The 14,458-nt window shown below is 33.5% G+C and overlaps 1 protein-coding gene across 1 annotated transcript in view; it reads left to right on the forward strand.

The window, feature by feature from the left end:
- Positions 1-14,458, forward strand: part of DNAH5 (dynein axonemal heavy chain 5) — a 439,069-nt gene that overhangs the window by 385,556 nt on the left and 39,055 nt on the right. Inside the window, exons 69-71 of the mRNA XM_001372730.4 lie at positions 3,782-3,903; positions 8,537-8,686; positions 11,103-11,348. Coding sequence (XP_001372767.4) covers positions 3,782-3,903; positions 8,537-8,686; positions 11,103-11,348 — 518 coding nt within the window. The remainder of the gene's footprint in view (positions 1-3,781; positions 3,904-8,536; positions 8,687-11,102; positions 11,349-14,458) is intronic.

Consider the following 14,458-nt stretch of genomic DNA (forward strand, 5'->3'; position numbering starts at 1 on the left):
GTTTGGAAAGAACTTCAAAAGACCTATAAATTAGCCTTTACCTAACTTGGGTTCTCTTCCACCATACCCCTTATAAGACCCAAACTCTTTATGAGGCCTTGAATGAAGCAGAACTCACTGCCTAGAGACAGCCTATTCTACTCTTGGATAATTCTAATCATTTTAAGAATTTTTTTATATTAACCTTAGAATGAACACTTTCCTCCCCATTCCTTATATAGTATATAGTATGTTCTTCTGTTGTATTCCCAGTTTGGTTTTCATATCAAAGAAACTTGAAAATGGAATAATCTCAAAGTTCACCTGGTCTAATGATGTGTTCTACAACATAGCTATGATGAGATCATCCAACTTTTGTTGAAAGAAACATTAATGAGGGAGAATCCCACCATTCTCCTAAGAGGTCCATTCTACTTTGGAATAGCTGTAATTGTTAGAAAGTTTTTTTTTCTCTCTCTCTCTTTTTTAAAATTCATTTTAAAGTGTCAGATCTGCAAGTTAAATCCATTATTCCTGATTCTCTGTTTGGGATAAGAAGTACAAGGATGAAATCTCCATTAAGGCAACCTCTCAGCTGTTCTGCTTTTGGTATAGAGATAGCTATTAATAGTTGAAGTTCCCCATTATTATGTGGTCATATTGTGATTGTGATCTCTTTTTTAAAACCCTTATCTCATTTTTATTTAGGTTGTCTATTTAGATATATTCCTTACCCTTTTATCTCTTCTTTATTTCTTTATTGATCTTCATGAAACTATTTACTCTTTTTCCCTTTGAATTGTGTATCTTTTCACAAGAGCATATCTACTTAAAATACAAAGCTACTATAGCTACCCACCTTATTTTCTATTCAAAGTATTCCTTTCTAGATCTATAATTCATTTGTAGTTCTTCCATCAAGTGTCAGAAATACAAGGCCAAATTTGTTATTATGTTTAGGATATCTGGTAAATTGATTACTTATATATTTTGCCTGTCTATGCAATTTCAAAAGTAAAGGATTTTATTTATGGATATATTGTCATGGCTTTTGCTATTATACTTTCTTTGTTGTATATACTAATCTCTTAGGTACCAATCTTGGATTTTTGTTTTTTTTTATTTTTTGATAAAAATTCTTTTTTTTTTATCATCAAACACATTTCATTGAGAATTGAGAAATCCTTTGACAAAATCCTCCATTTCCCCAAGGTTATCCTTAGTTTTAGCGTGCATACTTTCTTTTCCAAAAATTTTTTTTCAGTTAATGTGCATTAATTTCCCCCCTTCTCTTCCCCTACTAGAAAAATGAAAATAAAATTCTTGTACTCCTATACAGAATCAAGCAAAATGAATTCTAATATTTGCCATAACCCAAAATGCATCTCATTAGTTAATCATTTCTCATTCAGGAGATAAGTAGCATCCTGAATCATCCTTGGGAATCAAAGTTGACCATTGCAATTATTAGAGATTTTATTTCTTTCAAAATTATTCCTCATTTACAATATATTTGTTATAGCATAAATTATTCTAGTTCTGCTCTTTTCACTCTGTGTAGTTTAAATAAGACTTTTGGGACTTCTCTGAAACCACTTTCATTATTTCTTAAAAGACAATATAGTAGCACAATGACATTCATATGCCATGATTTGGTTAGCCATTTCCCATTTGATGGGATACCTCTTAGAAGGCAGATATAAAATAGCTACTATAAATATTTTTATCACGAGACCTTTTCTTTTTTATCTGATCTCTTTTAGAAGCAGGCCTAGTAATTTGTTTCCTTTGGTCAAATATTAAGTAATATAGTAAATTCATATATATATATGTATATATATATATACATATATATATATTAGACAGACAACTAGACAGAATTCAGAGAGAGGAAGAGAGAAGAGAGAGGAAAGAGAAAATACCTGAAAAAAATGTATGATACTAATATGACAGTGGTATGGTAGAGTATTAATAAGGATTCCAGGATGGAAATGATGGGACTTGGCATACATTTGGAGGGTGAAGTAGAGAGAAGTCAAAGATGATGCCATGGTTTTAAATTTGGATGACTAGGAATATGGTACATTCACAAAAAAGAAACAAATAAGTTGGGAGGAGGTACAGGTTTAGGGGAAAAGATAACGAGCTTAGTTTTGGACATATAGTATTTTAGATAGCAGTGGAACATCAGAGTAGAAATAATAGTAGTAGAAATGACAAGACTCAAATTCAGGAGAAAATTCAAGATTGAATATAGGGATTTGTTATTCATCTACCTAGAGAGAGTAATTGAAGATATAGGAAAGCATGAATTTGTCAATGTCTATGAACAAGCATGTATTAAATACTAGCTATTAGGTTTTAGGCTCAGGCTATACAAAGAAAGGCAAAATATTTGTTTTCAAGTATATTGCATTCTAACATAGGAGACAACATGCAGATAAGGATGTGCCTGTGTTTAAACAACATATTTATAGTGTAAATAGAAGACAACCTTAGAGAGAAGATTACAGGTGGAGAGAGGAAGCCTATTGCAGAAAATGGGATTTGAGCTGAGTCTTGAAGGATGTCTGGGAGGAGTGCATGAGGAGGAAGAGGATTGCAGGAATGAGAGACAGCAGAGGTAAATGCCTAGTATGTTGGATGAAAAGAACAGCAAATAGGCTAATATAACTGGATCACAGAATGCATGGAAGGTAATAAACCACATATAAGAAGATTAGAAAGGTTCAAAGAGAGAAATGTGCTAATATAAATAGCTTACATTTGAATAAGAATTTAAAACATGCCTTTAAACTAATTAGTTCATTCATGCCTTTTAACACTCTTTGATAGCTACAGCTATTATTCCCTTTTTAGAGAAGAATAATATGAGGCTGGAGAGATTGAATGAATTGTTCAAAGTTATAAATCTATAAAATATGTGAGGTAGGATTTGAATTGAAGACTTCTTAATATGTACTATGGTGACACTCCACAATGCCCCTGATATATAAAAGAAAAGACCAGGTTTAGGGACAGAATTTCAGGGAAAACATAAAGTTAGGAGATGAGTAGAGGAAGATGAACCAAAAAGATTTGAATGGTAAGGAGATCTTGGAAAAAGCAATGAAGCTTAAAATAAAGAAGGAAAGAAAATCTAGAAAGTGAGGGTAGTCAACAGTATAAATCCTATAGAAAGTTTAAACAAGGGTAGGCTGAAAAGTAAGAATGCATTTTGCTTAGGAAGTCAGGGAATTGTAATGCATTTAATTGACTAAATATGTCCTTGAATGCAGGTATGGATAGTGTGCCACTTTAATAGATTGGACTCTGTATGTGGCTGTGACTCCTACAGGGAGCAAAATGCCACTTATTCTGGAGGTATTCTGCACTGTCAAATTTTAAGACTTCAGTTTTCCTGTGAGTGAAAATTTAGGAGTGATGTGTGTGCTAAGTGGAAAAATGTACTGAACCAACACATATGAAAAACGTGGTCAATATGCAGGGAAGGGAAGGAAAATGATGTATTGAATTTTGGAACAGGGTTTTTATAAATGGGGTCCCTCACTGACACAGAGTGCCACTGACAACTCTGATGAATGTTTTTACTTAAGTATACTGCTTCTGTTAACATTGGAAAATTCTTCTTTTTAGAATTGGATCAAAATCCTCCACAATTGGTAATTTTACTTTAAACTGTATTATTAAAAGTGAATTTGAGTTTATGTTTCCAAAATTCCAAAGTATAAAATATTAAGATGAGAGTAATTTTTAGTATGGAAAAAGAAAGTTTTATGCTATTGTTTATTCAATTTTATAGGTGGTGCTTCATTGGATCTTAAAGCCTGTCCCCCTAAACCATCTAAATGGATCCTGGATATGACATGGTTAAATTTGGTGGAACTTAGTAAACTTAGACAGTTTTCAGACATCCTTGATCAAGTAGGTAACATGTTTAATTAACTTTATAATAATGGTATGTCAAGTGTGAATATTTAAAATGCACATTAATTGCCACCATGTTAGGATGAAGGGGAAATGTCCTATTATCACCTTTATGTTGGCATCTATAAAACCTTTTCCTATAATAAAATAACAAATACTCTATTTTCGCCACTCAGATATGGCAAGGAACTACTAAACCAGGCCATTTGAAGTTTCTGAATAGAAAAGTTGCTTTATGGGGTGTGTATATATATATATATATATATATATATATATATATATGGCTACTTTATTACACTATACATACAATAAACCTACCTGGCTCGCCAAACTGTAATAGTGGGATTTGGTAGGGGAATGAACAAGAAGGAAATGTATAAAAAAATCCACATTTATTGTTTGGGAAAGGGAGGAAGGAAAAGGGGTTAGGAGAATTATTACAATTAAACTTAAACCTTAATTTCTATATATATATCTATCTATCTTAACTTATCTTATCTAAGCTAAAACAATGTTTCCCCAATAACCAAATCTCACAAGTAGAGTCCAATCAAATGGGCCAGGATCTTCAGATGAAAGCTGTCCAAAACAGGTCCAGTGGAGAAGTGGATCCTCAATCTTCTTTTCAAGCTGCCAGCAGCCAGTTCAAAAGATTCCTCTCTTCTGTTGGTATCAACAAAAGCCAGAAACCTGTTTTCAGACCTCCAACTCCAGGTCCATCAGGAGAGAAGTGCCAAGACTTGGGACGTTAGAATCTTTACCTAGATCCCTTAGGCTTCCATGTGATTCTCTGTCACATGCTCCTGTCTATCACTCTAATGTTTGCATTACACAGTCTTTTGCAAAATGTCCTCTCCCTATCACAGAGGAGAAGAAAGATATTCTGTATGTCAGGGTTCCATGTAGAACAATATAGAATTTCTATTCCCTTTAAGTTTCTGCAGTTGTATGCTAAAATGATTTAATGAAAAGGCTTTTAAAAATAGCCAAAGATCACTATCTTCTTGAAGGCCCTTTTGTCCCTTCTAGGGGCAAAATTGAGATTCTGTTAAGTCTGGACAAATAGAGGTGGATAAATCCACTTTTAGATACTTTTGTTAAATATCTAAATACAATTTCCAATCTGGAGTTTGAAAACCCCCCCAACAAATATGTATTTTAAATAGCAGCTTTTAGGCAGAGTTGATACCAACAGGTGAGAAAGCTTAATTACTTATCTAAATCTAAATACCCTTATCTTTTATCCAAAGGAAAAAAAAAGAAAAAGGAAAAAAAGGAAAGGAATTTACAGAGTTTTTGTACTTCTCATAGACCTAATACACCCAGTTGTAGGCCACATTATTTATAACTGTATATTTTTCACCTAAAATTGAAATATTTGATGAACTTATGGAATTATTGAAATTATACTCCTTATCAACATCATTTAGGGAATTTTATTCCACAAGTGGAATGAACAACCCGGTGAGCATATCGCTACTTATATTATAGACATTTTTTAAAAGTATTGCATAAGGGATTTCATACAGAGTTTATTTCACCTTGTATGTACAGTTTTGGTGAAGCCCTCTAATGATGTCTCTTCCTTGAACCAAATTTTTCCATGCACAGGCCAGCTAGATGAAATCCTTACACAATATTGAAAGAGACAACTTTATTTTTTTTTAAGAGAAAAAAAAGTTATCCAAAAAAACAGAAATTGAAAGTTTGCCAACAGGGGAACCATGCATACTCTACAATTTCTACATAACAGGTAGAAGCAGAACCATTAGAAAAATTTCCTCTGGAGAGAACCAATGTTAATTATTTTACCTCTAACTTTAGAGGACTTACCAGCTTCAAATGGAGAGAGTATTTATTATCTTCTGCCTTCCATCTTTGCTAAAACCATCACCAGCTTTTTTGACACCCAATAGCATAACACAGAGCTACAACAGACATTGGTGGCCTCTGGTTGGTTACAGGGCCATGTTAACTAAGAGAATAGGAGTACTTTTATGAACTTGTAGGCCATTGTGCTGCTTTGTGCATATTTTTCTTCTAAATAACTTATTTTACCTATTGAATGCTTCTTGTGTCTGCTGCAAGTGAGTTGAAAGTTGCATAAGTCAAGAGAAATTTCACAGGGATGAGGGAGTGTCTAGTTGAAGGTCTGTTTTTCCCTTAGTTGTACTACCAACATCTGATGTAAGACAAGATTTAAATAACTTAATAATTCTTAATTTTTTTCAGTTTAACTAAATGTCATAAAAGGGAAACAAATGTAGAAAAATCAGAATTCTTTATATGGACAAAAAGAACTGACCTTCAAAACTCTGTAAAGGCTGTGTCAAGCTATTCCCTCTGTGGTTTTCCTCATGTGCTCACGATTTACTGCTTCTTTTCCTGGCTAGTATTCTTCTTTGAATGCTCTATATTTATTAGTAATGCTATTTTTGCATCTGAAACAAGCTTTACTTGTAATACATTTGCCCTCATTTGTCCCATTTAACTTATTCCTGTAATTCAGTTATTTAGCATTCTAAGGGACCTCAGAGGTCAAGTCCAATCCTCTTATTATTTTATAAATGAGAGAACTGAGGCTTGAAGAGGTCAAATAACTTCCTCAATAACACACAGCTAGTGAGGTCTAAAGCAGGAAATGAAGTTGCCTCTCCCTAACTATAAGTTTAGTAATCTATTCACTATTCCATGTGGCCTCAGTCTTTCCTGTTTGGAGAAGGAGTCACTTTTTCCTGATCTCAACTTGTAAAAACGAGTATATGCCAAGATCTTCCTTTTACTCAAATAGTCACCGAAGACATTTACCCTTTGATTTTTTGTGACTTCATGTATACTTTATGTATTTATTCAATCAGCCTTCAGTTGTTGATCCATGTGACTTTTTTTTGTACCTGTACTATAAGGTTCCAAAAGTTATGGAGTATATTTGTTGGTTCTTTGAACATTGCTTTAAAATATGAGCATCAGTAAGTCATGTGACAATCCTGTTTCAGTCATAGAATTTATTAATCACCTGCTAGGTGCCAGATACTGTTCTGAGTGCTGGAAATAGAAAGAAGGGCAAGAGATAGATCTGATTCTCAACAAACACATTAACTAAAGCACCAGACAATAGGCAAATAACTATATACAAACCAGATATATACATAATCAATTTGAAATAGTCAACATAGGGAAGTTGCTTGAATTAAGGGGGATAAATAAAGGCATCTTATAATAGATGGGTCTTTAGATGATATTTGAAGGAAACTAGAGGATCCAGGAGGTTAAAATGAGGAGAGAAAGCATTATTGGCATGTGGGACAGTCAGTGAAAATGACTAGGTTTAGAAGATAGAGTCCCTTGAATAAGTAATAGCAAGGAGATCAGTGTCGCTGGATCACAATATATGTGAGAACAAGATGTAAGAAGACTGGATAGATAGCAAGGGGTTGGGTTATAAATGACTTTCAAAGCAAATTGGGTTTTATATTTGATCCTGGAGGTGAAGGGGAATCACTGGAGATTTTTAGATGTGGGGGAGAGGGGACAGGGAACTATCTGCACTCCAGGAAAATCAGTTTGACAGCCAAATGGAGGAAGAACAAGTAGGGAAAGACTTGAGGCAAGAAGAACAACCAACAGACTGAAGTAATATTACATTCACAAAATAATTAATGTTTTATAGAGAGTAGTGAAAATGTCATGGGAGAAAAGGAAACATATAGGAGATGCAATGAAGTTAAAATCAATAGGAACACATTGGATATAGAGGAGAGAGACAGAGAGAGAGAGAGACAGAGAGAGAGAGAGAGAGAGACAGAGAGACAGAGAGACAGAGAGACAGAGAGAGAGAAATTTAGAATAACACAGGTTACAAGCTCAGAGGACTAGGAAGAAGACAATAATCTTGATAGTAATAGAGAAGTTAGGAAGAGGGCTAAATATTAGGAAAATGAAATGAGCTCAGTTTTGGACATGTTAAATTTAACATGTCTATTGGAAAACCAATTTGAGATATTCAATAGGTAATTACAGATGTGAGAATGTAGGATAGAAGAGAGGTTAAGATTGGAAAAGTAGATCTAAGACTCATCAACATAGAGATGGTAGTTGAGGTCAAGAAGAATGAAGATCAAGAAAAAACCATTGGATATGGTTATTATGAGATCATTGGTAGAGAGTGGTTCCAGTTGAATGATGAAGTCTATGCCCATGCTGTAGAGTATTACGAAAAATGTGATTAAAGAAAATGAAGACATCAATAGTAGTAGACATTTTCAATTATTTTAACATAATAATCCTTTTCTAACTTTTTTATTTTTTTTGAGCAAATGAGATTTCTTAAGACAATAAAAAAATTGGTCACTTTTATTCTTTATAAAGTATATCACTTTAAAAAAGTCGGGAAATGTGGGGATAGCACATATAGCTTTTGTTTAAATAATGTTAACACAACCTGAATCTATAATCAATTTTATTTGATGTTTAACTTTGTTCTTATTCTTCAGCACTTAAAACATAGGGTTTAACAATAAAGGAAAAAGTGGTCAAGTCAGGTAGTCCAGAATTTCTGTCTTAAAAAGTTTTTGCAATGTATTCTAGCCTGATTTTTGTGCAGTGACTTTTTATCCTTTTGTATTTTAAGATTTCAAGAAATGAGAAAATGTGGAAAATTTGGTTTGACAAGGAAAATCCTGAGGAGGAACCTGCTCCAAATGCCTATGATCAATCTCTTGACTGCTTTCGACGTCTCCTACTTATTAGGTCCTGGTGCCCTGATAGAACTATTGCACAGGTAAATTACAGAATAAATATAGAATATTGGCTTTTTAAAAGAGTTTTACTTTATAGTTACATATTCTGACATTAATCAGTCAATAATAGTTTATTAAGTACATAGTATGTGTTAGGTATTGTGCTAAGTATTGGGGATACATAGAAAGGTAGTCTCTGCCCTAAAGGAGATTCTAGTCTAATGGGGAAAGAATACAAATAAAAAAGAAACTGAAAAAGGAAGAGAACAATGGAGGAAAGGAGAGTTCTCATGCTTGGAAAGGTCATAGTGAAGAACTGCAGCTAGGAGGACTGAGAAATTAGAAATGGTGAAAGTGGGAAATGATGAGATGGTTGCCCTGGATTCATATATTTGAATTAGTATGCGAATGTCTTCAGACTATTGCTTCACAAAATCTTTCCAAGGTCTGTAGACTAATGATTTGATATCATAGACGTTTGTCTCCAAGAATCTGGTTGATTGCTGCTCATGAATACAAAGATATATGCTGTCATAGTCTAAGTGGGTAATTTGAAAATTTCTTTAAATAAAGACCAGCACAACAATAAAAGAGCTTCAAAAGTCATGTAGAGAAATTTCCTATTGAAGTCTGGAGAGGGCTTGTAGTTGAGCGCCAAAGTTCACTGGAAAAGCTATTTCATATTCCAGTTGTATAGTGTGATTCCTTACATTATCCAGAGTTGATGATTCCTTGATAAGGGAATACTATATTCTTTGCTACTTATTACATCAGTGATCATAGAAAGGTCACTTCAGCTTTCTGGACCTAAATTTTTCTCATCTGTTACATGGTAGGTTTGAATTTCTTTTTTTTTTTTTAAACCCTTACCTTCTATCTTGGAGTCAATACTGTGTATTGGCTCCAAGGCAGAAGAGCAGTAAGGGCTAGGCAGTGGGGGTTAAGTGACTTGCCCAGGGTCACACAGCTGGCCAGATTGGAACCTAGGACCTCCCATCTCTAGGCCTGGCTCTCAATCCACTGAGCCACCCAGCAGCCCCCAGACAGGGTTGAATTTCACTAGAGGATCTCTAAAGTCTCTTCCATCTCTAAATACCACGAGTCCTATGATCCCAAGACTTAAATTCTTTTTGCTCTTAGTTTTCTTCTTGTCATCACTTAGACAATATTTATTTTCGTTAACATACTCAGCATTATTATTATTTTGTCCAACTAAGTCTTAATCAATTCACCTTCTTTCAAGGGTAATGAAGAAGGTGTAGTTCAAACCTTGAAGGGGCCATTAGGATACAAGCAATACTTTTATAGCAAACTCTCTTTATTTCAAAACTTCAAAGTTATTTTTTAAAAATTGTAAATCTATTATATATATATATATATGAGGTAGAGATAAAACTGTTATCAAGCGAAACATTTTACTCATCTGTACATATTAATTTCTTACTTACACTGGAAAACATACTGTTTTAACATGTCCAGGGCAAGTTAAATAGGACATATACCCCACTGTATTATCTGAAAGGTATGAGATATCAAGTCCTACCTTTCATTAACTTCATATCTCACTTTTTTTCTTACATTCTTCTGTGTAAACTGACACCATCTTTGAAGCATTTTAGCTAAAAAAAAAATCATTCCTGAAGCTCTTCCCATTTCCTCTTTTCAACAATGCTCTTGAGTTCAGGGAAGTTTATTTTATTTAATTTTATTGCACTAATTATTTTATTTTATTGCACTAAGCATGTCAATCAGTGTTTATAATAGTTCTTTTAGCCTCTTTTGAAAGATCATAGTGAGTAGTTTATTCAGGTCAGAGAGATTTATTAGATCCCAGATAGATAGATAGGTAGGTAGGTGGATAGATAGATAATTTTATACCATTAAGACTAAAAGTTAGGGATATAAAAAGGAGAAAAATTATATTCAAAGCAAAGCAAGAGTCACTGGGTCAACAAAAACAATAGGGACTGAAGGAAACATAAGGGAAAAGGAAGAAGAGAAAAAACAAAGTTGAGAAAGGGCAAAATAATTACAGTGATTACGTTGTTTTGAAGCCAAATAACATAATTTTTGTTTATTAAAAATGTTCTGGAGAATTTTTTAATAAAATATGTTGCTTCACATACTATTTTCATAAATTAAATGAACAATGAATTATCAAAATTTCAAAGGGAATTGCTTTGGAAACAGAATGTCGAGTACTAATATGAAAGCATGGTCTTCACCACTTGAAACTTCTAATTATTTTATAGATATTTGAGATGGAATTGGTGGAATAAGGATTAATGATAAATTCTAACTGGAACAATGAAGATTTTGGAGGGCCCATATACTATCTCTCAGGGAAATTAAAAAAAAAAAGATTTTCAAGCATGTTCCTGATAATAGAATTTTCTTCAGAAAGACTTTTGACTATTTTGTTAACTGCTACATTTAATTATGTTTTGCTTTTTGTAGGCCCGTAAATATGTCATGGACACTATGGGAGAAAAATATGCAGAAGGCTTTGTCTTAGATCTGGAGAAGACATGGGAAGAGTCAGATCCACGAACACCATTAATCTGTTTTCTCTCTATGGGCTCTGATCCTACTGATTCCATCATTGCATTGGGGAAAAGGTTGAAAATAGAAACACGCTATGTTTCTATGGGTCAAGGGCAAGAAGTTCATGCTCGAAAGCTTTTACAGCAGACCATGGCAAATGTAAGGAAATTATAACAACTTTAATTTAGTATTAATTTTATTCAAAACTGAGCAATTGTGAATGCAAAAATGAGCTTAGTATTATGATTTGTTAATATTGTTATTGTGAACCTTATATGTTTATCTATCTGCATTTGAGTTATTTGTACTATCTATTTTTGAACACCTTTGAAATATGCTTAAAGACAAGCATTCACAGTTCATTTTCAATATTAGAATAAAATAATAGTCAGTGCACAGTTAATAAAATGTTTAATTTGCCCTAACACAGCAAGTTATGCAACTAGGATACCTGGTAATTAGCTTTTCTGCATACCTTCCCCCTGACCACTCCTCCCACTAGACAGATAGAAGCAAATGCATCTAGTTCTCAGGGCAAGACACTGTGAAATATATGGTAATTTATATTGTCTACAGAAATCCATTAATTAGGATGGTGTCCAATTGCCTTTGGCTGAGAGTTTTTATTCCTTGGGGGAATAAGGGAACTGTATTGGGGAAGTCAAAGCCAGTCACATTCTCTGGATAACTTTTTTCTTTCCTTTTAGAAAAAGCTAATCCCTATTAAAGGAGAAAAAGAAGGTTGGACAAGACCTATCACTGGTTTTGAGTAGAGAGAAAGAATTTGCTATCAGAAGCATCTAAAGAGAGTTACCTAATATTGTTACCTGACAGTTCTGTTTAGTGGAAAGTGGGAAGAGCCCACTCTAAAGAAGTCTTATTTCATTTTGTAATAGCACTTGGTATTAGAAAAAAATTGCCCTATATCAAGGTAACAATTTGACTATCTTCACCTTCAATCCATTATTCTAGTTTTTTTTTCTATTTTTAATCCCTTTTCCCCAACAAGAACTCTTCATTTCTTTAAAAGTTGCTATCTTTTTTTTTTCTCTACCTGAAAAATAAAACAAAATTAAGTACAGAGACAAAGGCGTGTTTAATTGGAAGGAAGCTAGACTTGAGAGTCAGGACAGCTTACACCTCCATAATGCTGAAGTGCCTGCTCTTTACATTGGGAGACACTTGTGAGCAAAAACCACCAGAAAAACCAGAGGGAAAAAGAAAACAAACAAACAAACAAAAATAGGAAAGTTAAGCCTCAGGTATTGCACAACAAATTCAGCTGAAGAGCTTCTGACTCCATGGGGAAGTGAAATGGCCAGCTCTAACAGCCAGGAAGAGAGGAAGAATGGAGATTGTTTCAGCACCAATTGGGCAATCTAGGGCTGGCTTTTGCAGCAAGAGTTCAAGACAGGTATAGATGTAAAGGCTTCTGGACAGATGAAGAGTATTACACCTACCCATGACAGATTTTAGAACTATTAAGGAAATTCAGAGACTTTCAGTGATTGAAAAGGAAGCCAGTCATTTCCTCCTTCATAGTCTGTAGACTAAAGATCTCAAGTTTCATAAACTGATTCTTACTGTGACTTAAAAAAAAAATGATCCTCAATTACTTCCTCTTGGTTTCCATCTGCAAGAAATATTTTTTAAGAGCCAGTCATTTGAAAACCATTGGGATATATTCTGAAGGTACAAAAATAAATTGGTCTTTACCTTCAAGGAGGTTCATATGGGGGAACATACAACATGAATAGGGACAAACATAATCCAAGACCTTTTATGTAAAGGGAGAACATTAACAGTTTTGTTGGATACAATAGGACTTCAGGGCAGAAATAGTCTTCTAAATCAAACATCTTTTTAATTGCTTTTTGTTTTTAAAAATTATGGTCTCAAGAAGTTTTTATTTTAGCTTAAAGGCAATAGGGAACTATCAAATATTTCAGATTGTGGAAATGAAACATTCAGATGTGATTTAGAAAGATTATTTGATGGTTGTACAGATGTTAGATTGGAAAAGGGAGAAATTAGAGGCAAAGACACAAATTAGGAGACTGTTAACAGTATTCTTATAATGGGTAGAATATGATCTGAACTAAAATAGTTACTGTGTGAGTGGAGACAATTAGATATATGAAAAAAATATGGAGGTAGAATCACTGAGTAAGGAAAGGGAAGCCTGACTGTGAATTAGTAATTCTGAGTATTGAGAAGGATTGACACATACTTCAGATAGAGGGGAATTTGTTGAAGGAGTGGATTTATAAAAGTAAATGTTTTTTTTAACTTTTTTAAAAGTAAAAATTTTTATTAAAAATAGAGTCATGGAAGCCAATGGATAAGAATATGTGAATGAAAGTGGTGTGATTTGATTGATAGCATTGATAGCTGCAGAGAAATCAAGGACTATGAAAATAAAACAAATCTTTGGATTTAATAGCTAATCAATCTTTGGTAGGCTTTGAGAGAATAGTTTTAGTTTAACTACGAGATTATTAACAAAATGTCACAGGATTGAGAAGTTAGTGGGCCATAAGGAAGCATAATTAGTGACTATAGATTATTTTTTTTTCCTAGGAGCTTGGTAGAAAAGAGAGTCTTACTTTATAGTATGATACATGGACATGAAGGGTCAGGGGAAGTTTATTAGTGTGTTGGAGACATGGATATATTTGTAAGAAGTCAATGGAAAGGGAGATATTGAACATAAGGGGAGGATAATCAATGGAGAATTCTCCCATAAAACGTATATGGAGACTAGATTAAGGGTATGAATAGAGGGATTAAATTTGACAAGGAGAAAAGGTTTATTTTCCTGAGTGACTGTAGCAAAGGAGTTATTCAACTCACAAAATTTACGATGAGCCAGGCGGTAGATTTAGCTTTGGAATGCAAAAAAAAAAAAAACCTAAAACAAAGCAAAAGAAACAACCAAAAAATGCCCAAATACCACACATAAAAACAAACACATAAAACAAAAACAAAGCAAACAAAACCAGTCCCAGTCCTGAAGGAGAATAAAGTCTAATGAAGACAACTTAAAAGTCCCTAGATATATTCAAACAAATATAAATCTGAAAAGGGAAGACATTTAGTAGTGGAGGAGATTATGAAAGGACCCCAGTAGAGGTAAGATTTTATTTTTGGAGTAAAATTTTAAAGGATTAAAGTATTTAATTTAAGTATAATAAAAGGGGAAAATATTTAAAGGTTAAAGTATTAAAGGAAAATTTTTGAGAAAGTAGAAAATTAGATTATGAGCTCTT

Source organism: Monodelphis domestica, chromosome 3 (genome assembly GCF_027887165.1).
Source record: "Monodelphis domestica isolate mMonDom1 chromosome 3, mMonDom1.pri, whole genome shotgun sequence".
NCBI lineage: Eukaryota > Metazoa > Chordata > Mammalia > Didelphimorphia > Didelphidae > Monodelphis > Monodelphis domestica.